Consider the following 23,154-nt stretch of genomic DNA (forward strand, 5'->3'; position numbering starts at 1 on the left):
GCTGACCTATTGCCATTAGTTTTTAAAAAAACAGACCAAAACACAAAAACTTAACATTGACCATTGAATCATAATAATGAGGTCTAGGTCAGATGATACCTTCCAGACAGACATGTTCACATTACAATCATTCCATACACCAAATATAGGTGACCTATTGCTTATAGTACTTGAAAAACACAAAAACTTAACATTGAAATGAATTATAAATATGAGGTCAAGGTCAGATGATTATTCCATTCACCAAATATAGCTGACCTATTGCCATTAGTATTTAAAAAACAGACCAAAACACAAAAACTTAACATTGACCAATGAACCATGAAAATGAGGTCAAGGTCAGATGATACCTGCCAGACAAACATATACACCTTACAATCTTTCCATACGTCAAATATAGTAGACCTATTGCCATTAGTATTTAAAAAACAGACCAAAACACAAAAACTTAACATTGACCAATGAACCATGAAAATGAAGTCAAGGTCAAATTATACCTGCCCGACAGACATGTACACCTTACAATCATTCCATACACCACATATAGTTGACCTACTGCTTATGGCATTTGAAAAACTGACCTAATCACAAAAGTTTAACATTGAGCGATGAACCATGAAAATGAGGTCAAGGTCAGATGAAACCTGATAGACTGACATGTACCCATTACAATCATTCCATACACCACATATAGTTGCAAGGAACCTATATATCAAATATAGTAATCCTATTACTCATAATAGGTGAGAAATTCCCCCCAAAAATATAAATTTATTTCAAGCAGTCGCTGAACCTTGAAAATAAGGTCAAGGGCGATGGACATATGACAGATGGAAATTTCGTAACATAAGGTATCTGCATACAAGATATGAAGCATCCAGGTCTTCTACCTTCTGAAATATAAAGCTTTATACAAATAGTTTACATCGCCGCAGCCGGGTAGTAATCCCTGTCTCGCATACTAGACAAAAGTCGATACGGCAGGTAATCCAAATTATTCGAAGTTAAATTATCTAGTAACCAACTACAAACGTCGGAACTTTATGTTTAATTACATTTTCACAACTGTTACATTGTTATATACATAAATCAGGCCCTAAGTTTACCCGTTTGAATTGTTTTACATTTTAAATCTTGCTATGCTATATAGGGTTTGCTCATTGTTGAAGGTCGTACGGTGACCTATAGTTACTAAATTCTGCGTCGTTTTGGTCTCTGGTGGATGGTTGTCTAGTTTGCAATCATGCCACATCTTTATATATAATTATTGTGAATGTAAAGAATGGGATATCTTTCTTTCACAAAATATTATGCAAAAATGCAGTTGCATAAAGACATTTGAAAAACCATGTGGACACCTAGAAAAATGTGACATCTGCAATTAAATTAAATCACAATCCAAGAAAAACTAATGGGTCTATTTGTGTTTATTTGGGCTTCATAATATGTGTACTAAAATTTATTAACTACTAATCTCCCAACTTAATGCTACTCTACAGCCCATAAAAAGAGAAAAACAATTACGGGAAAAAAAATGAAGTGACATCATGTTTATTTTTTAAATTCTGGAAGTATTAAAAGTTCCCCGCATTATAATACAATTGAATTAATCAGATATATCTAACATTGAAATAAATTAAAGAGCCTTTGTGAGCACGCTCACACACCCAACGCCCCCACATTGTCACTGGGCAAACAAATTATCACCAGATTCCTAAGTTCAAAGACTTATAACTCCTACAATAGTCAACTGATAAAAATTTCTTGTGGATATGCACATTTACATATTATGTCCTTATTATCTACAAAGTATCATGAAATTCTGTTCTGTAGATTCAGAGGAGGTGTGATGACAAACTGTTGCAGTAGTATATTTAGGCCGAAATTCTAAGTTCAAATGGACGCAACTCCTAGAAAAACAAGAGTGCACACGCTGAAATGTCTCGCCTGCTTTTCTGAACATTGATTTTATGTTGATATTCCCTAAATATATAACTTAATAGCAAGCATCACATAAACTTAATATGATCCAAGAATATGAGGTCAAGGTCAGATAAACCGAACCGGAAATACATATACACCTTACAATCATTCCATACACCAAATATAGTTGACCTATTGCTTATAGTTTCTTAGAAACGAACTTAACTAGGAAAAACTTAACATTGATCAACGAAATATGAAAATGAGGTCAAGGTCAGATGAACCATGCCAGACAGACACGTACACCTTACAATCAATCTATGCATTATATATATAGTTGACATACTGCTTATAGTATCTAAGAAACAAACTAAACCATGAAAATGAGGTCAAAGTCAGATGATACCTATCAGACAAACATATACACCTACAATCATTCCATACACCAAATATAGTTGACCTTTTGCTTATAGTTTAAGAAAAACAGACCAAAATAGAAAAACTTAACACTCAGCAATGAACCGTGAAAATGAGGTCAAGGTCAAATAAAACCTGCCAGACTGACAAGTACATCGTAATATATTTCCATACACCAAATGTAGTTGACCTATTGCATATAGTATTAGAAAACAGACCAAATCACAAAAACTTAACTTTAACCACTGAACCATGAAAATGAGTTCAAGGTCAGATGACACCTGCCAGTTGGACATGTACACATTACAATCATTCCATACACCAAATATAGTAGACCTATTGCTTATAGTATCTGAGATATGGACTTGACCACAAAAACTAAACCTTGTTCATTGATATATTATTACATGTCTAGATGTTAGAGGAAATGTTAATTAATGTATGTAATAACAATGATAATTGTAATGATTTTATAGTTCTGATCCTGCCTGGAATTAAATGTATGTGATTTTTTTATAGAATGAAGATAATAACATCTGTCTGAACTTTTTAATGTTTCATTTTAATATATAAAAATGTTTTTCTGTTACAAATCATGATGTATTGTTTTATGTGTACATGTTATGCTGCCCATCAAGGGCCCTTGATTGGAATAATAAATATTCTTATTCTTCTTGGGTGACCTAAATGCTCAGGTTGGATCAGAAAGAAAGGGATGGGAGAGAGAAATCGGTCCTCATGGGATAGGAAAAATGAACGAAAATGGTGAACTATTTGCAGACCTCTGTGCTACCAACAACCTTGTCATAGGAGGAACACTCTTCAAACACAAGAATTGCCATAAGGTAACCTGGGTGTCACCAGCAGGAAATGCAGAAAACCAAATAGACCACATAACTATTTCTCAGAGATGGAGGTCATCACTGCAAGATGTAAGGGTAAAAAGAGGAGCAGATGCAGCATCAGACCATCATCTAGTTATAGGGTCAATAAAGATGAAACTTTTAGCCCAAAAAAAAACAGTTGTCAAAAGAAGAAAGTTTAACGTTGGGAAGCTTAAAATACCAAACATAAGAGAAGAATTTCAAATATCTCTTCAAAACAGATTCTCAGCTATAAGTGACCTTGATATAGAGAACAATGATATTAACAACACATGGGAGCAGACAAAAAATGTAATTCTAGAAACATGCGAGGAAACATTAGGATACATGCAGTATAAACGCAAACACTGGATGTCAGATAATACATGGGTTAAGGTTGAAGAAAGAAGAAAAGCCAAAGAAAAAGTCTTAAATGCCACCACAAGACAACAGAAAAGACACACACAAGACCTTTATAGAGAGAAAGACAAAGTAGTGAAGAAGAACTGTAAACATGATAAAAGAGACTATGTTGAACAACTAGCACAAGAAGCAGAAACTGCGTGTAGCAAAGGAGACATAAAATCTCTCTACAACACAACTAAACAACTAAGTGGCAGAAGATCCAACTCAAACGCTACAGTAAAAGATAAAAATGGCAATGTTATTACCAAAATTGAAGAACAATTAAAACGATTGAAAGATCATTTTGAAGAAGTGCTAAACAGACCCCCTCCAACAGACCCACCTAACATCGAAGAGGGACAGGTCCTAAATATCAAGACAGGAGATATAACTAAAGCAGAGGTAAATGCTGCAATAAAACAACTAAAGAATGGAAAAGCAGGAGGAATTGACAACATACCCCCTGAAGCTATAAAGGCAATGGATAACATCTGTATTGATAAACTTCATCAACTACTAAACAAAATATGGAATGACGAACATATACCTGATGACTGGCGTAAAGGAATCCTTATTAAACTACCAAAGAAAGGCGACAAATCAATCTGTAGCAACTGGAGAGGTATTATTTTGCTTTCCATTCCTAGCAAAGTCCTATGTCACATCATCCTACAGAGGTTAAAGAAAGAAGTTGATAAGTTACTGAGAGATGAACAGGCCGGTTTCAGACAAGAGAGATCATGTATTGACCAAATTGCCACATTAAGAATCATCATTGAGCAAACCATTGAGTGGCAGACATCCTATACCTAACATTTGTAGATTTCGAGAGGGCCTTTGATAGTATAGACCATCAAGTACTGTGGAACATCCTTAGATATTATGGAATACCTGAAAAAATCATATCCGTCATCCAACAGCTCTATGACGGTTTTACATGTCAAGTGAGCCATGCAGAGACTCTGACAGATCCATTTCCTGTATCAACCGGTGTCAGACAAGGATGTTTACTTTCCCCTCTCCTTTTTCTGATAGTTATAGATTGGGTGAGTCGGAAATCATACAACACTCCTCTAGGTATTAAATGGACATTACAGTCATGCCTCGAAGACCTTGACTTTGCAGACGATATCTGCCAGCTTTCCCATCGCCTTGAAGACTCACAAAACCAAGCAACCAACCTTGAAACAACGGCAAAACAAGTAGGACTATACATCAATTCGAAAAAGACAAAATCTATGAGGGTAAACGCAAACCAACTTAACAAAACCAAAGTGAGAGATGCTGAAATTGAAGATGTCCGAGAGTTTACATATCTTGGAAGTGTCATCAGTACATCAGGAGGGACAGATGAAGACATCCAATCAAGAAAAAGAAAAGCTCAACAAGCCTTTGCTATCCTTAAACCAGTCTGGAGGAGCAAAGCACTTAGAACAAACACCAAAATCAGGATCTTCAACTCAAATGTAAAATCTATACTTCTCTATGGGTCAGAAACTTGGAGACTAACAGCTGCATCTACAAAAACATTACAAGTTTTCATGAACAGGTGTCTAAGAAACATCATTGGAATCAAGTGGCCAAACACCATTAGCAACAAAGAATTGTGGAAAAGGACAAGACAAGAACCAATAGAAAGAACGATAACAACACGCAGATGGAAATGGATTGGACACACTTTACGTAAAAACAACACAAATGTAACTAGACAGGCGTTAGATTGGAATCCTCAGGGTCATCGTAAAAGAGGGCGACCAAAATCCACCTGGCGCAGAGATCTTACATCTGATCTACAGAAAATTTGGAAAACATGGGGTGAAGCAAAGAAACTAGCCAAGGACAGGAAAAGATGGAAAGCTACTGTGGTCGCCCTATGTCCCCCATGGGACGAAGTGGATTAAGTCAGTAAGTTATTCTTATTCTTATTCATGAAATGAGGTCAAGGTCAGATGAAAACTGTCCGACAGGCACGAGGACCTTGCAAGGTACGCACATACTAAATATAGTTATCCTATTACTCATAATAAGAGAGAAATTAACATTACAAAAAATCTGAACTTTTTTTCAAGTAGTCACTGAACCATGAAAATGAGGTCAAGGACAATGGACATATGATAGATAGAAACTTCATAACATAAGGCATCAATATACAAAGTATGAAGCATCCAGGTCTTCCACCTTCTAAAATATAAAGCTTTTAAGTAGTTAGTTAACGCCACCACTGGATCACTATCCCTATGTCGAGCTTGCGACAAAAGTCGCAAGCTCGACAAAAATGAATCAAATCATAATTTCCTGCCGATATGCACATCTACATAGTTTGTCCTTATTATCTACGGTGTTTCATGAAATTCTGTTGTGTGTATTCAGAGAAGTTTCAATGACAAACTGTTGCAATAGTATAAGTAGGCCAAAATTCTATGTTCAAAGAGGCGTAACTTCTAGAAAGAAACTGTTAACTCAGAGATATGTCTTGCCTATTTGTTATTTTGATAATGCAAATGTTGAAATTAAAATAGCAATACTTTAACATGTAAGTTATGCAAATATTCAAAGTCAATGAACCATGACTGAAGGTACAGGGCTAAACAATCTCCATGGAAATGAGATGTGCCAATGCTAATACAACTGCAAACCAAATACCATTGACTTTTCATAAGTCGTTCCCTTTAAACAAACCTAAACACAAACATTAACTTGTAAACTATGTAAAAGTTTCGAAGTCAATGAACCATAATTAGGGGGTGGGGTTATATAATCTCCATGGAAATGAAACTGGCAAAAGCCAATACATTTGCATATTGAATATCATTGACTTAACATTAGTGGTTCATCTTAAACTGACCTAATCACAAACTAATACATGTAAACTAAGCAAAAGTTTCAAAGTCAATAGACCATGACTGAGGGATAAGGACCAAATATTCTCCATGAAAATGAGATGTGCTAATGCTTATACAACTGCATACCAATCATCATTGACCTACCACTAACAGTCCCCCTTAACCTGACCTAATCACAAACTAATACATGAAAACTAAGCAAAAGTTTCAAAGTCAATAGACCATGAATGAGGGGGCGGGGCCAAATAATCTCCATGGAAAAGAGATATGCCAATGCTTATACAACTGCATACCAAATATCATTGACCTGGTCTGGCATGTAGGTGTTGCAAGGAACCCATATACCATATATAGTTATCCTATTACTCATAATCAGAAATTCACATGACAAAAAAAATATGAATATGTGAATATTTTAATTGACTGGTACACACGAAAGACTTTGATTATTCGTATTTAAGAAAAGGGGGTTGAAACATATCTTTTGTACAATCATCTTCTTAACTTTCAGAAATGGTTCTTAACTATCTTTAAATATTAAAATTGAACATGATCCACCCTTTTCACCAATTTCATATGTGTTAACTGTCGGCTTAAACTATCAATATCGAAAAAGACATAAATAGGAAAAATAAGACTAAAATCAACATAGCCTGGCATCCTGACCCAATCTAATACTTCGTCGAGCAGTGAGCCAGGATCCCAGACTAAAATCAACATTGAATGAATGACTCTATTCAGCAGCGTACAGCAGCGGAATGTAACGAGTGAACTTTCGGGTTACTTCGTAGGTATATACGAACAACCGTCTGTTCGTAACTTTCCATGAACACGAAAATGACCGAAAAGTGTCAGTGATTTGATTGATCACATGCCGAGAATCAATTATCATTCCATATCGTAAACTAAGTAGCGAGTAATGGGAAATATATACAAATGTCTTCTTCTAGAAAACCGCTTAATGGATTGAAACCAAACATGGTATGAATGTTCCTAATGAGGTGCTGACCAAGTGTTGTTACTTTGTAGCCAAACCATCATCCAAGATGGCCGCCAGCAGGGGACTTACTTTAACATAAGACCCTATAGGAAATACATACAGATGCTTCTTCTAAGAGGTGCACTGAATGGAATGAAACCAAACATGGCATAAATGTTCCTTATGAGGTGCTGATGAAGTGCTGCTACTTTGTTGTCGATTTACTGTTCAAGATGGCCACCAGGATTTTTTTATTAAATTACGGCCAATATTAAACCAAACTTGGCCTCAATCATTATTAGGGTATTTGTTATGATTTTAATCTATTTTTACATGATTTCCAAAACCAAAGTAGAATCAGGTGAGCGACACAGGCTCTTGAGAGCCTCTAGTTTTTCAAGCAGTCACTGAACCATACAAATGAGGTCAAGGACAATGAACATATGACAGACAAAAACTTCGTAACATAAGGTATCTGCATACAAGGTATGGATAGTAATCCCTATAGATGTGCTCCAACTGCTTTATTTTGTTAGATTTAAGGCACAAACTTTAACAGACTATCTATGATACCATACCTTTCCAACTTTTAAGGTAGTAGTCCTCTAATCCCCACTTCATAGAATGCCTTAATTACATCAGCAAATGTTAAGACTTATATAATATATAAACTTTATTGTCTAAAGCAGACAAAGTAGAATGATACATCTCAATTAGTTGATGAAAAGTTTAGCAGCAGGGTATGAAATCAGACTGAAATTTATACAAAAATTTGTTAGAAATCAAATGATTAATGTGTTTAAGAATTATTTTCTCTCGCAAAAGATGCGAGATGTGAAACTGCTCTGTAATTTCTGTAATTTGAGGGCATTGACATATCTCCATTTTTGAATAGAGGAATATCCTATGCCAATTTCCAGTCACTCAGAAATATTTCTGAGAGAGTTAATTGTTAAAAAGTATGCATGAGGGAAATGCAATTTTATACAAAAATTCATTAGAACCTAATGATTAATGTGTTTAAAAATTATTTTCTCTTGTACCTTCCTAATGCAAAAAAGATGTGAAACTACTCTGTAATTTGAGGGCATTGGCCTATCTCCATTTTTGAATATGCCAATTTCCAATCATTCAGAAATATTTTTGGGAGAGCAATTTAAAACAGAAAGTGCAATTTCATTTTATACTATTATCAACATTCCATTACTTAAGTTGTCTGGTTCAATAGCTTTATTTTGATCTAAAGTAGAAATAATATCTTTAACTTCTTCTTCAGGTAAAGTTATTTATGACAAAATATTTTTCCTTCTATATATACTCAATAGAAGTTTAAATTGCATTAATATTTTCATAAAAAAATGTTGTATTGGTAAATTTTATCAGCCAATATTAAATTTCAACTCAAACATTTACTTTCATGAATAATTCTTTTATGAACTATATCAATTACAAAATGCAAATGCTTAAACTTTTATGATCCTCTACAGTTCATATACTGAACCAAGTTCTAACAGGTTTTTAGTCTGGAGATGAATAAATTATAAAATTAGCTATAACTGAGACCTAGTATAGTATATCAATATTTGTTATTCTTGATTCTCCTTGCATAATAATCATGATTGAATAATTTTTCAATAAAAGATCTGTTTGATTATTGCTAAGTTTGGTCTGTTTGATATTGAGATAAATAATGTTAAATGTTTTATGAAACAGTAAAGGCAAATAGAGTCAACCAGTAAAATTTACGGTAAAACTTTATTCAACTTTATGTGATGCAAAAAACCTTGCTACACTGCTAACTACCTGTCCATATTTGTCTGTCTTAACTAAACATTTACTAATCCAATCTGGTAACTTTGATGATACATTTCCTCGGCTGTAACGTTTATCAAGCAACAAAATAACTGCGTAGTCACCTTTGTGGCGTATAGCTCTTCCAATAGATTGGTTAACAGCTTTCATGCAGATATTCTCATAGTGAACTTGGCCTGGTTGTCTGCCTTGAGAATCACGTTCATAGTTTGCATTCAAATAGGACATTTTTTCCTGTAGTTCAGGAGATTTAATGTTTGGATAGGGCAGTCCAACCATGATGATCATCCGACCAAGATCATCTGAAAAATTTATACCCTCACTCATTTTCCCTCCAACAACACAGAACAGTATGGCACCTGTCTGACTTCCAGCAGAAGACAAGACATTTTTCTGTACGCATCTTGTATATTCATCCAAGACTTTATCTACAAACCCTGCTCGCTTGGGTTCTTGGAATATTCTCTTCTTTTTTCCGATCTGAACAAGAGTCCCTGATCTTTCCCAGTGAGTGTAGACAAGACGTTGATACTCATATGATGGAAAGAAGCAGACCATACCACCAGGCACAATCTGACAAGCATTTACCAAAGCATTACCCAGCTCTGTCAAAAGTTTGGGGTTTTCTCTTGATTGAAAGGTAAAGTCTAGGGGAATTCCTGATGGTCCAGTTTCTACAGAAAAAGCTTTCAAATTTTCTTCAGGAATCACATGACCACAAGAATATTCCATTATTCTGGAGGGAGTGACTCCAGCTGAATGGAAAAGTTGATGTTTAAATTCATCAATCGGTTGCATTGTACCACCTGCTACAATTACAGATTTTACATTCTTTACAATGTCTGCAAAATGTACAGCAGGATTTAAAAGCAAGAATTTCATGCTAGATTGACTGACTAATGGCTGCTTACTAACAACAATCCTTCCATCTTTATCTGCATTGGTCAAAGCATCTAGGAACCCTTCAATATGCATTAAGGGAGACCTCAAAACAGTTTCTTCCTGTTGTTTTGGTATATTTGAAGGAACATCATTTGGTTTCTGTTCAACTTGAGTTATCTCCTTTAAAAAATTACTGACTCCTGATTTTTTCTCTTCTTTTTTTATTGGAACTTCAGTGTCTTGGTACTTTTCAGCAAAACCATTCAACTTTTTAGAAATCATGCTAACCTTACAGTAAACAAGGATTTTAAACAAGTTTATATTGTCAAGATGACTGTGATCTAGGAATGTATTTACTGTTATTAATTTTGTTTCAACAGATTTTGTAGTTTGCTGTTCACCAGAAATACCAGTTTTACCATCAATACACTTCACAAGACAGGACAGAATATATAATATCTGCTTTATATACAGTAAATTCTTTGCTTTCAGTCTGGATCGATACCTGAAAAATATTAGCGAGCTAAATAATTAAATCACTGATTGAGTACATTCTACATAGAAATAAAATTGTTGAACATTTGTTCTCCATAATAAAACAGTATAATTATCACATAAGAACTGCAAGTTAGTATTAAGAGTACTAGTACAATGATATCTATAAATTTCATAATCCTTCTAAAAACACATGTTTGACTGGACACCTTTCATTTGGAAAGAAATATTTATGTTTTATCCTTAAATGTCATATTCAACATCTATAGACATTACAGTGGTCCTAGTTATCTAGAAATTTTTCATTATTTTACTGTGAGTAGTTATTTCCCCATTTAAACCGTACACTTTGTTGTTTAATATTGTTGGTGTGCACAATAGAGAGTTCCCAATATACATGATAAATTGTTGATAAATGATCATATTTATTTCTACTTCTCAGTGGGTCACAAAACTTCTGTATACTGTAGATTACTAGTTGTTTGGTATGCATTGTAGTTAACCTAAAACTGATCATGCTGATTACTTGTAAAATGCCATTAAGTGTACAGTATAATTTCAACATAACATATAATAGAAAAACAAAGGATATGGGGTATCCATCCATTATACCTAAATCAGTTGTCAGAACACCTAGTGTAAGGTGGTGCTTGAACTGTCAACTGTGGTTGACTGGACTGCACCAATTAGCTGCATGCCTATGAATGTGGTTTGGAAAAAATTCCATTTATATATTTCCATTGTAGCTCTATTGAAAAGTTGATTGAAAGAATTGATAAAAACATTAACAAATAAGCTGCAACAAGTAAAATAAAATAACATGAAAAATAAATCCAAATTGGCCCTATGTGCAGTCTTTCACCATTGTAATTTCCCCAGAACAATATTTCCAACTCTGCAGATTTGAAAAATTGACACCTATATTGTAGGACATACCTGTTTTCATACTGGGTAAGTTGAGAAAATGACACCTTTAATATGTAGGACATACCTGTTTTCATACTGGGTAAGTTGAGAAAATGCTCTTAGTAGTTGCGACCCTGTGACCTCTACACTGTGAATATTATTAATAGTCTCTAGAAGGTTGTGAGCTTCGTCTATAATGACAATATTTCCGTCCAGTCTTATACCACATGCTTCCCTGGTAGATTTATGTAGTAATGTATTGTAAGGTAAGACTACTAACTCTGCTAATGGTATGGCATATCTTGTGCCATAGTATGGACAGGCTTTTCCTTGTTTTCCTGAAAATAATTTTTTTTTATGAATAACAGTTTCATTACACTATGAAACCAAACAAATCACACAACACAAATAAGTTGAACATTTCATTTAACTTATGTCTCTCTTAGCCAGTTGTGCTGTGTGATAATTTTCAGTAAGAACTTCTTCTGTTGTTCAAAATGTTACAACAAATTAAGGATTTCAGAGCACAATAAGATAATCTCCTTGAATAATGTGTAGCTTCAAAAATGCATACTAAAAATACCCAAATGTCAAATTTCATGTCATGAATGTAGATCTAGTTATTAGAGGCAAACACAGTAAATTTAGAAATTCAAATCATTTTAATGTACATGATGTATGGATATTAACTGTCAATGTAATTTTGTTATTTTAATCTCTGTTTAGCATTCAAACAAAAAGTGGTTCCAGTGGGGTTCATTAACTTGATAACATTCTTTTTAATCCTTCAACATATCACATCTTAAGCTTTAATAAGATATCTCAAATAAAACAAAACAATGGTGTTTTCCCACATTACCTGCTGTCACTATTTGTTCCATATCCATTGCCTCCAATAAAATTTTGTTTTTAAAATCGGACATTGGGTCCTGTCTATAGTATGGACAAGATACTCCTCCTTTTTTCTTCTTTTTGGCAGCAGCTTCTCCTGATGGTTCTCGTGGTGTGGATTTATTTTTCTGTAGGTCTAAACAGACTTCATTCATCAAACTTAAAGCTTTCAATCGTGTTACAGCTGGGTTAATACATAAATTTTGTCTTGATCCAAGGGACACAACTCTAATGTCATCCCCATATGGACTTTTTATCACCTCCCTTACAAACTGTGATAACTGTGAATGAGTTCTACTGCAGAAATATATTTTGGTTACATGCTCTTCACTTTCATCATTACAGTTATTCTCCAAATCATTTTCTCTGTCACTATCATAATCAACAATCAGTTCTTCATCATTACACCCCTCAGTTAATTTATCAGACTGGTTCTCTGTTTCATCAACTTCTTTTTGGTAGGCTATCTGTATATCTTTTGATGCAGTTTTTATCAAACTGTCAAATTCATCCTCTAATACTGTTCGTTTTCTTTTAATAACCTTTGCTTTTAAATCAGATTTCAGGTCTTTTATTTTAAATTCATGTTTTCTTAAAACCTCCTGCTCTTCTATTATTTTTTTCAGGTCCTCTTCTTTTTCTTTCTTGTGCTTAAATTCAGAAATCCAATCAAATTCATCTCCATCATTTTTTTTGTCTGTTATCTTCATTTCTAATTCCTCGAGTCTTTTTAATTCTGCTTTCTGTTTTTCTTGAAGATCTCTCAGCCATTTCAATGCACCACAAATTATGCTGAGAGATTTCCCTGTTCCAGTAGGACTTTCAAAGATTCCAATTTTTCCCAATTCAATACATTCATAAAGTCTGGACATAAAATCTTCCTGGATATTATATGGTTGAAATGGGAATGGGAATTTTGAAGGAATCTTCACTTTGCTTTCAGAAGTTGATGCTGCTGTTTGGTTTTTAGTTGACCCACAAGCTGCAATAGTGTGGAAATTTGTTTGAACTTTATTTAGTATTTTTTTGTAAGAACTTTGAGGCTGTCTCTCTGTAGAATTCAATATATCCACTTTATCTAAAAAAAGAAAAGAAAAGAGGAATGAACTTTTAAATCAGTGTGTAAAGCAGATCTCATGAAAATCATTTTTAAAATTTCTCAAATATCTGCCCTATATACATGTATTTTGGGGCTGAAATGGAACATTGTAATTTTAAAACTAAATGGAAGTTTAACTCTTCAGTTACAATGTGTATATATTCTCTTTTAATTCAAAACTTATTTTGAATATAAGGTATGTAGACCAACACACAACAATGTTTCTAGAATAAAAAAAGTACCTAGAATATTGTAACTAACAATGGGTTTGAATTTTGTTTTTGATCAGCTAATATAGAATTAATTTCAAGTTTACTGGAAATATAGTAAAAGATATAAACAAGACCTGATTGTCTTGAAAACAGCTTTAAAGGAAAATATCTAACAAATATTATGGAGACAAAGAAGAAGGAATCATTGTAAATAAAACAAGAGTGCAAATGCTGAAATGTCTTGCCTGCTTACCTGACCATTGATTTTATATTGAAAGTCTTAAAGATAAAGGTTTACTAAAAGCATCACATAAACTTAACATTTTAAAGATCTATGACAATGAGGTCAAGGTCAGATAAATCCTGTCAGACTCAATTTATTTATACACCAAATATAGTTGACCTTTTGCTTATGGTAATTGAAAAACAGACCAAAACACAACAAGAGTGCACACACTAAAATGTCTCACCTACTATACTGACCATTGATTTTATGTTGATAGTCCTACATATAAAGTTTTACTACAAGTATGACATTAACATTTATGATCCAAGAAAATGAGGTCAAGGTCAGATAAACCAAGCCGGAAATACATGTACACCTTTAATACAATCATTCCATACACAGAATATAGATGACCTATTGCTTATAGTATAAAAGAAACAGACCAAACCATGGAAATTCTATACTGACCAATGAACCATGAAAATGAAGTCAAGGTCAGATGAAACCTGCCAGGCAGACATGTACACCTTTAAATAATTCCATGCATCAGATATAGTTGACCTATTGCTTAAAATATCTAAGAAACAAAGTTAACCATGAAAACTGAACATTGACCAATCAACCATGAAAATGGGGTGAAGGTCAGATGATACCTGCCAGACAGACATATACACCTTACAATCATTCCATACACCAAATATAGTTGACCAATTGCTTAAAGTTTAAGAAAAACAGACCAAAACACAAAAAACTTAACATAAGCAATGAACCATGAAAATAAGGTCAAGGTCAAATAAAACCTGCCAGACTGACATGTGCACCTGTCCTAAGTCAGGAATCTGATGTTCAGTAGTTGTGGTTTGTTGATGTGGTTCATAAGTGTTTCTGGTTTCTTGTTTTTTATATAGATTAGACCGTTGGTTTTCCCGTTTGAATGGTTTTATACTAGTAATTTTTGGGGCCCTTTATAGCTTGCTGTTCGGTGTGAGCCAAGGCTCCGTGTTGAAGACCGTACTTTGACCTATAGTGGTTTACTTTTATAAATTTTGACTTGGATGGAGAGTTGTCTCATTGGCACTCATACCACATCTTCTTACATCTATATAAATTGTAAAATATTTCCATACACCAAATATAATTGACCTTTTGCATACAGTATTAGAAAAACAGACCAAAACACAAAAACTTAACATTGAGCAATGAACCATGAAAACAAGGTCAAGGTCAAATAAAACCTGCCAGACTGACATGTACATTGTAAAATATTTCCATACACCAAATATTGTTGACCTACTGCATACAGTATTAGAAAAACAGACCAAAACACAAAAACATTACATTGAGCAATGAACCGTGAAAATGAGGTCAAGATCAAATGAAACCTGCCAGACTGACATGTACATCGTAAAATATTTCCATTCACCAAATAAAGTTGACCTACTGCATACAGTATTAGAAAAACAGACCAAAACACAAAAACCTAACATTGAGCAATGAACTGTGAAAATGAGGTAAAGGTCAAATAAAACCTGCCAGACTGATATGTACATCGTAAAATATTTCCATAAACCAAATATAGTTGACCTATTGCATACAGTATTAGAAAAACAGACTAAAACACAAAAACTAAACTATGACCACTGAACCATGAAAATTAGGTCAAGGTCAGATGACACCTGCCAGTTGGACAAGTACACCTTACAATTATTACATACACCAAATATAGAAGACCTATTGCTTATAGTATCTGAGATATGGACTTGACCACGAAAACTTAACCTTGTTCACTGATCCATGAAATGAGGTCAAGGTCAAGTGAAAACTGTCTGACAGGCATGAGGACCTTGCAAGGTACACACATACCAAATATAGTTATCTTATCACTCATAATAAGAGAGAAATTAACATTACAAAAAGTTTAACTTTTTTTTTCAAGTAGTCACTGAACCATGAAAATTATGTCAAAGACAATAGACATAATTATGACAGACTGAAACTTCATAACATAAGACATCTATATACAAAGTATGAAGCATCCAGGTCTTCTACCTTCTGAAATATTAAGCTTTTAAGTAATTAGTTAATGCCACCGCTGGATCACTATCCCTTTGTCACGCTTTCTGCGACAGAAGTCACAGGAGAGACAATAAAAAAATAAATGTAGAGTATATGTAGTTGCAAGATGTCAAATTTCAATGAACATAATATTTTAAACACTGATAAATTATAGATATATTGTGAAAGATTGATTACACTTGCAAGACTTTAATACAATATATTTTTTTCACACAAAAATTGTCCTTTAAATTTTCTTTTTGACGTAATAAATTAATTGATAATGGTTTGAGCTATATCTTTGTCATTCAATCATTGAATCTAGTATTTCTTTCAAAATGAATATTAATTCACTAAACTATAGCTTAAACCAAGACTAAAATATGTCTTACTTTCGACATAGAAATTCTGTAGGTTTGTTTGTAGCATTGCACTTTACTGTTTATGACGTTATTGTATGAAATCTACTCTTAAAAGTGAATACAGCCAGAGAGTAGGACAGCATGATTTCATAACAGCAGCTCAAGTGTATAATGTACTTTAATATAAAAATAAGGAGATGTGGTATGATTGCCAATGAGACAACTATCCACCATTAAGCTTGCTTTCAGTAGTTATGTATGCATGCTTTGATTTTGAATTGTTTATTGATTTGTTTGTTTCTGTTTTTGTTATCAATTATACCATTATTATAGTTTTAAAAAATTCATGTAAGTGCTTTTCCTATATTGACTTTTTAATGAATAAATAGAAGTGAGTAGGTGTTAAAAAGCTCATTGAGACAGCAATTTCCATGTTTTCTATATGGACTGCACCACAGCCCAAACAAGTGTTAAAAAAGGCTGTCAGACAACAGAGCAATCTCTGTTTAATAAAGAATGTGGTGCTGTTAAAGTAAACATGTTTATGAGCACTCATCCCTCCCCTTACCAAGGCAAGGGTTGTTAATATGTTTCTTTTTAATGGTCTGTACATCTGCATCCTTTACTTTCGGTCTGTCTAGTTTTATGTATTGTTTCCTGGATTTGTAAATGTCTGCCTATTATGGCTCACTTGTCATTTTTTAAACTACTTTTTCAAGTACAGACATATTCCTTCTCTTTTGATTTTTTCTCACTTTTATAAATTTTCGGGAAATGGATTAGAAGATAAAAAATGTGCAATACATTTCTTTGAAAGTAAAGATTTATGAACAATTAAATTAAAAATTTGATGTCAAATATTGAAAATCAAACGCAGTGACAGAAATAACAGAAAGGGGGAGGTATTGGTATGGTCGATACTCATTTGTTTTTGATAGTGATATGATATTACAGATATGATGTAATAAAACATACAAATCTAAATAATTTCTAAAAGGTATAGAACCACTTATTCAGGCCCGGTCGGAAAGAACATACAAGAAAGTAGTAAACATATTTTAAACAAAATAGTTCCTACGCATAGCTGTATCTTTGTCAATAGGTAAAATATTTGGGTAGTTTGGGTATCAAACGAAAGCTTGGGGACTTGGGATCACTGTAGAACCCTTGTTGAAGGTTTCTTTTGAATAATAAAGAAGTATATAAAATTATAATAGTAGGGCACATTTACCCTGTTGTTCAGATCAGAAGTACCTGTTTTTGTACTATTAAACTTCTAGGAACCAGTACGCTCTAATATGCAATTAAAGGTATGTTGAATTTTTCAGCACAAGTCAGGATAAGGTACAGTTTTGACATGAAATGACTGCCACTTTATTTAAACTTGAGACAAAGTAGCCATTAATGCTTGAAATTGGAAAATTTAACATAGAAAGCAATGGGGCTATGAATTAGTGGTTTTATACCTATTACTGAAAGGCATGTGAAATTCAAATTTTAGAAATCATACCCATTACAATGAAAATTGGTCAAATTTGTTGTTAGTAATAATGTTACATTATTTTTTTTTATGTAACAATTATGTTGGTGTCAAATTACAGCCCTCAAATTGCTACAAAAGGGGATTTCAGCCGTTTTTGGTCATTTAGCATGCACATTATACATAAAAGTATGGTTTTTACCAAATCACTCTCCCTTTTCAACATGTAGAAAAAACGGGGGACAAAATTATCAATTATATTTCATGTTTGGACCACTATATTTATATTCAAGGAAGAATCTCTGATAGAAATAAGACATATAGGTAAGAACATTGTTATTTGAGTAGATATTAACAAATAAGAACTGGTAAAAATTGAAAAAGTCTCATATCTGTCACTATAATTATCCATATGGAGTTTTCTTTGTATAACGCATATGTTACAACCAGTCCAATTTGAGCTTGAATTCAGTGATATAGTGTTTTGACAAAAACTTTATGTGTTTTTCTATGCTAGAAATAGATCATAGAAGGAAATTAAGTAAAGCAGAAGTCAATATAACAAGTTTGGTGCTGTTATAGGTATAGAACCACTAATTCAGGCCCGGTCAGAAAGAACATACAAGAAAGTAGTACATATTTTAAACAAAATAGTTCCTCCACATAGCTGTATCTTTGTCAATAGGTGAAATATTTGGGTAGTTTTGGTATCAAATGAAAGCTTGGGGACTTGGGATCACTGTAGAACCCTTGTTGAAGGTTTCTTTTGAATATTAAAGAAGTATATAAAATTATAATAGTAGGGCAAATTTACCCTGTTGTTATGATCAGAAGTACCTGTTTTTGTACTATTAAACTTCCGGGAACCAGTATGCTCTAATATGCAATTAAAGGTATGTTGAATTTTTCAGCACAAGTCAGGATAAGGTAAAGTTTTGACATGAAATGACTGCCACTTTATTTAAACTTAAGACAAAGTAGCCATTAATGCTTGAAATTGCACAATTTATCTTAGAAAGCAATGGGGCTATGAATTAGTGGTTTTATACCAAAAGGGGCATTAGCTTAAGAGATATAAAAAAAAATTAAATATGATTTTTTGTTTTTGTTCAATCATTAATGAAAGTGAAATAATAAATCGCTTTTAACAGCCAATTTGGTTCAGTTTTGTCAAATTAAGCAAAGAAACGTCGCTGATGAATTATTCACTTGCAAGTGAATAATTCGACCTCATTGAATCCGTATTCATCATGTGAACTTTAATTGATCCCTTTAGCTAGAGATGGGTTACGCATAAACTAGGCGTGTTCAGTTATTAAATGGAAAAGAATGTAAACATTGAAAGTGAAACAAGGGTAAACAATTTGGTTGACTGATTCGATCTAGAAAAACTCATTCTTATACAGGTAAAAACGATTATTAACATAGTTTTTAACCTTTAATATGAAATCTAACAGACCTAGAAAAATCCAATTGCACGAGTTTGCAATCTATTTATATCTATGTTTATAGATATAAGAAGATGTGGTATGAGTGCCAATGAGACAACTCTCCGTCCAAGTCAAAATTTATAAAAGTAAACCATTATAGGTCAAAGTACGGTCTTCAACACGGAGCCTTGGCTCACACCAAACAGCAAGCTTTAAAGGGCCCCAAAAATTTTACTTGTGTAAAACCATTCAAACGGGAAAACCAACGGTCTAATCTATATAAAAAACGAGAAACCAGAAACTTATGAACCACATCAACAAACCACAACTACTGAACATCAGATTCCTGACTTAGGACAGGTGCAAACAATTGCAGCGGGTTTAAACGTTTTAATGGTACCAAACCTTCACCCTTATCTGAAACAATAGTGTAACATCACAACATAGAAAGACACACTATAAAATATCAATTGAAATGGCTAAACTCAATCAAAAGACATATTAACACCAGTGAACATACACTGAACAAATAAATTTGATCTATGATACAATGTAAATACAATATCGGGTTATATGACCATTGGCAGTCTTCAGAGGTCTTCGGAGGTCACAGATGGTAAATTAGATGGCGTCTAGACTAAAATACACACAAAATGCTGATATTTACTATCGAGTCTATGCATCGTAAATTGTTTATTTTAGACTATTTATAATTTGGATATGCGTTTTAGTATGTTATAAGTCGAATATCATGAATATAAGAATTTGAGTCAAATCAGTGTGTGTAATAGAAATCAGCTGTAAATGATTACATTTTGCAATGTAATTACATGTTATCAGTAATCATGCATTTTCTGATTACAAGTAAATCATAATTCAATCAATTACAATGCAAAAAATAGGTGGAATCATGATTACTTGCTGATCATGCTGATTACAAATTTTGTTTATGAAAATTATTTTTGATATTACCTTTTATCCCCATCAGCCCCCTTATTTAAAGAACTTGGATGGATGACAGTAGAAAACAGAATCAAATACCACAAATATTTACTGCTATATAAATGTATGCGGAAAGAAGCACCACAGTACCTACTTCAAAAGTTTCAACTTATATCTGTTAATAATCCTTAAGCTTTAAGGGGTGTTACTCAAGGTAATTTGATTATTCCTAAGCCAAAAACTGAACTGTTTAAAAAATCTTTTGCTTATTCTGGATCAGTTTTATGGAACAGACTACCATATGAAATGCGTAAAGTGCAAAACATTTTCTTTTAAACAAATTAAAAAACGATACTTGAGGCAGTCTGAATATTCAGTCTTGAAATGATTGCAACTATTACTTTTTTTAGATTGTATGATTTTGATTTGTATATAATATCTATTTACTGCATGCAATCTGTAACTGTTTTATATGTTCTAATAATGGTACATGTACATTGAACTATCATGACTATACGATTGTGTTAATATGTTGTATGTTTGCTTTTTTTCTTTTTTCTTTCTCTTATTATTATTTTTTTACTTGTATTGTATATGAGGGCCTCAGGGAAGATTAGTAATTGTAACTAACTGTGTTTACCCTCTTAAAATAAAGATATTATTATTGTTCAAGCAGCAAATGCCTGTTATTATGTGGCTAACAGTCATCACCCTTTTACAACTGTAAATCGATTGGGATTGGGGGTCAAACTTTTGAAACTATGTTATAAGGGGGGTCATTATGTGGATCATAAAATTGAATGGGGGGGGGGGGGGGGGGGGGGGGGGGGAGGGCGGGTTGCCAACAAAAATGATTAAATTTGTTTTTATAAACAATAGCTTGGGTAATGGCTTATTTGTTCAATCTAAGTTAAGTTTAGTTTATAAAACCTCAAAAACTACCTGAAAATGATTAAAACAACAAGCAGGTTATTGTTATAATTAATACCATAATTTTTTTGAATGATACCCATTCAAACTTAATTAATGAAATATTCAGAAAACTTCAAACAGCAAACAACTGATTATTTTTATTGTGTATTCTAACTGCTTAATTACAGGAGCTGATTTTTTAAAGATGTAGGAAATGTATCTTTTCAATTAACCTTTGCAATTGTAGTTTTGTAAAAAAAAAATATATAAAAAAACAGAACAATTATTTTTTTTTATTCTCCCCATATCTCAAATGTATTTGACTTGTACCCGATCAAAATCACCCAATATTGGCAATAAGGACATTTATAGGATTGCCATGCCTAATAACATTTCCATGCGCACAGGTTTGTCTGTACAGATAGTTAAGTTTGTGGTGTAAACATGGCTTTATGATGGACCTTAAACTATAGATGCGTCGTATACATGGGAGAAATCGGAGATTCGAGGTACCAAACCTAAATGAAGGACTGTATGAAAAGTTCGAGATTGATATGATGACTCTGAACATTGTCTTGTACCAGTATAATTTCTTGATTCTGTCAGCGGAACAGACAGTAATAAATCATCCACATCGTCGTCAAAGTCATCCATGATCACTGACTCAGAAAGAGTCACATTACTGAAAACGGGTGGCTATCAACTTTTATTTTACTTTCACATCTTAAATTTGGCGCCATGTAAATCGAGTTATTTCCCTTGTGATCCTGATCATGATCCAAATTAACTAAGAACCAACTGTAAATTTACAATGAAAATGTACAGTAAAGATCCGATTAGTCCACAAATTTACAAAAAATAAAAGGTATGGCCAAGAATTTAGATAATATTTTGTTACTTAAATACATCCTTGACATTAATGAAAAACCAAATTGTATGAAACGCTTATATTCAAATACAAATATTTTATTGGCACAGACACAATACACCTTATCGCTAATCCCGCTTGACCCGAGAATCAGTCCCGCTCGAACTTTTGACGTCATACAACAATCACTTTTCCATTGTGGCGTCAGATATTTTCTATTATGACGTCAAAATTTTACGGGAACTTGTGTGATGTCCAGTTATGGCGGACAAATAGCGATAAGGTGTATTACAATAATTGGCAAAGACCACAGGCACTCATGTCTCAGAATTCCCCCCCCCCCCCTATATACCTTATAATATTAAGGTATAAAGGAATGAGACAAGTGCCTGTGGCAAAGACCCACTTTCAGTACATTATGACAATGAATACAGCATAATGAAATAATATGTTATGATTAAGAAGATAAAATCTCATTTCTATAATCCATACATTTACGTATATATAAGAACTAGTCACTTTCAGGACTTTTAAAGAATTGCTAATGCAACATTTCATATTTACCTGATTCTCACTATAACTTGTAGGAAGTATATTTAATAATAGTTTTAAAGTTTATTCTGTAGTTAGAATATTTTTCACAATTCAGTAAAAAGTGATTTTCATCTTCTACCTCATCCGATTTATATATAAAACACAAAAAACAGATGGAAATAACATACTACCACTGAAATCAGATGGCCTACTTCAAGAAGATTCATTTGATAAAGAAAATATATTAAATCAACAGTTCAAAGATGCGTTTTCCAGTTAAGATGAATATACCAGCTCCCAATACAAACAGAGATGCAAAATGACTGGGAACTTTGAAACAGCAACTGACGTATATAAGGGAGCAATTGTTACCATTTAACTTCAAGGGGGGGGTTATGGTTTTTTGTTGGAGTCAGAAAATTTTTTGTGCAAAGCGCGAACATTTTTTTTTAGTTTTTCGCAGACAATTTAACACCTAGAGTACTAAAAAATAAGGCATTACAAGTAGCACCAATTTTAACAATGATCGATACATCTTAGATCATATGAAACTGATATATACCGGTAGTACCAACTTTATGGAAAACAGCAAATGTATGCCCATATGCAGTTTTTAAG

The 23,154-nt window shown here is 33.2% G+C and overlaps 1 protein-coding gene across 1 annotated transcript; it reads right to left on the minus strand.

Moving 5' to 3' along the window:
- Positions 1-9,166: 9,166 nt before the first annotated feature.
- On the minus strand, positions 9,167-21,886 carry LOC127730910 (ATP-dependent DNA helicase DDX11-like). The gene is made up of 4 exons (XM_052239525.1): positions 21,716-21,886; positions 12,385-13,494; positions 11,611-11,863; positions 9,167-10,629 (listed from the first exon to the last, which is right to left on the minus strand). The coding sequence occupies exons 1-4, from the start codon at positions 21,786-21,788 to the stop codon at positions 9,186-9,188; spliced, it is 2,880 nt and encodes a 959-aa protein (XP_052095485.1). The 5' UTR covers positions 21,789-21,886; the 3' UTR covers positions 9,167-9,185.
- Between the last annotated feature and the right edge of the window lie 1,268 nt (positions 21,887-23,154).

The sequence above is a fragment of the Mytilus californianus genome, unplaced genomic scaffold (assembly GCF_021869535.1).
Source record: "Mytilus californianus isolate M0D057914Y unplaced genomic scaffold, xbMytCali1.0.p SCAF_2, whole genome shotgun sequence".
NCBI classification, from domain to species: Eukaryota; Metazoa; Mollusca; class Bivalvia; order Mytilida; family Mytilidae; genus Mytilus; species Mytilus californianus.

Excerpts from the sequence above, each read along its gene's own strand:
- LOC127730910 (XM_052239525.1), bottom strand. The coding sequence starts at position 21,788 with ATGGATGACTTTGACGACGATGTGGATGATTTATTACTGTCTGTTCCG. Across the intron at positions 11,864-12,384 it reads GGAACAAATAGTGACAGCAG|GAAAACAAGGAAAAGCCTGT; the intron begins GTAATGTGGGAA and ends AATTATTTTCAG. Across the intron at positions 10,630-11,610 it reads CTTACCCAGTATGAAAACAG|GTATCGATCCAGACTGAAAG; the intron begins GTATGTCCTACA and ends AATATTTTTCAG.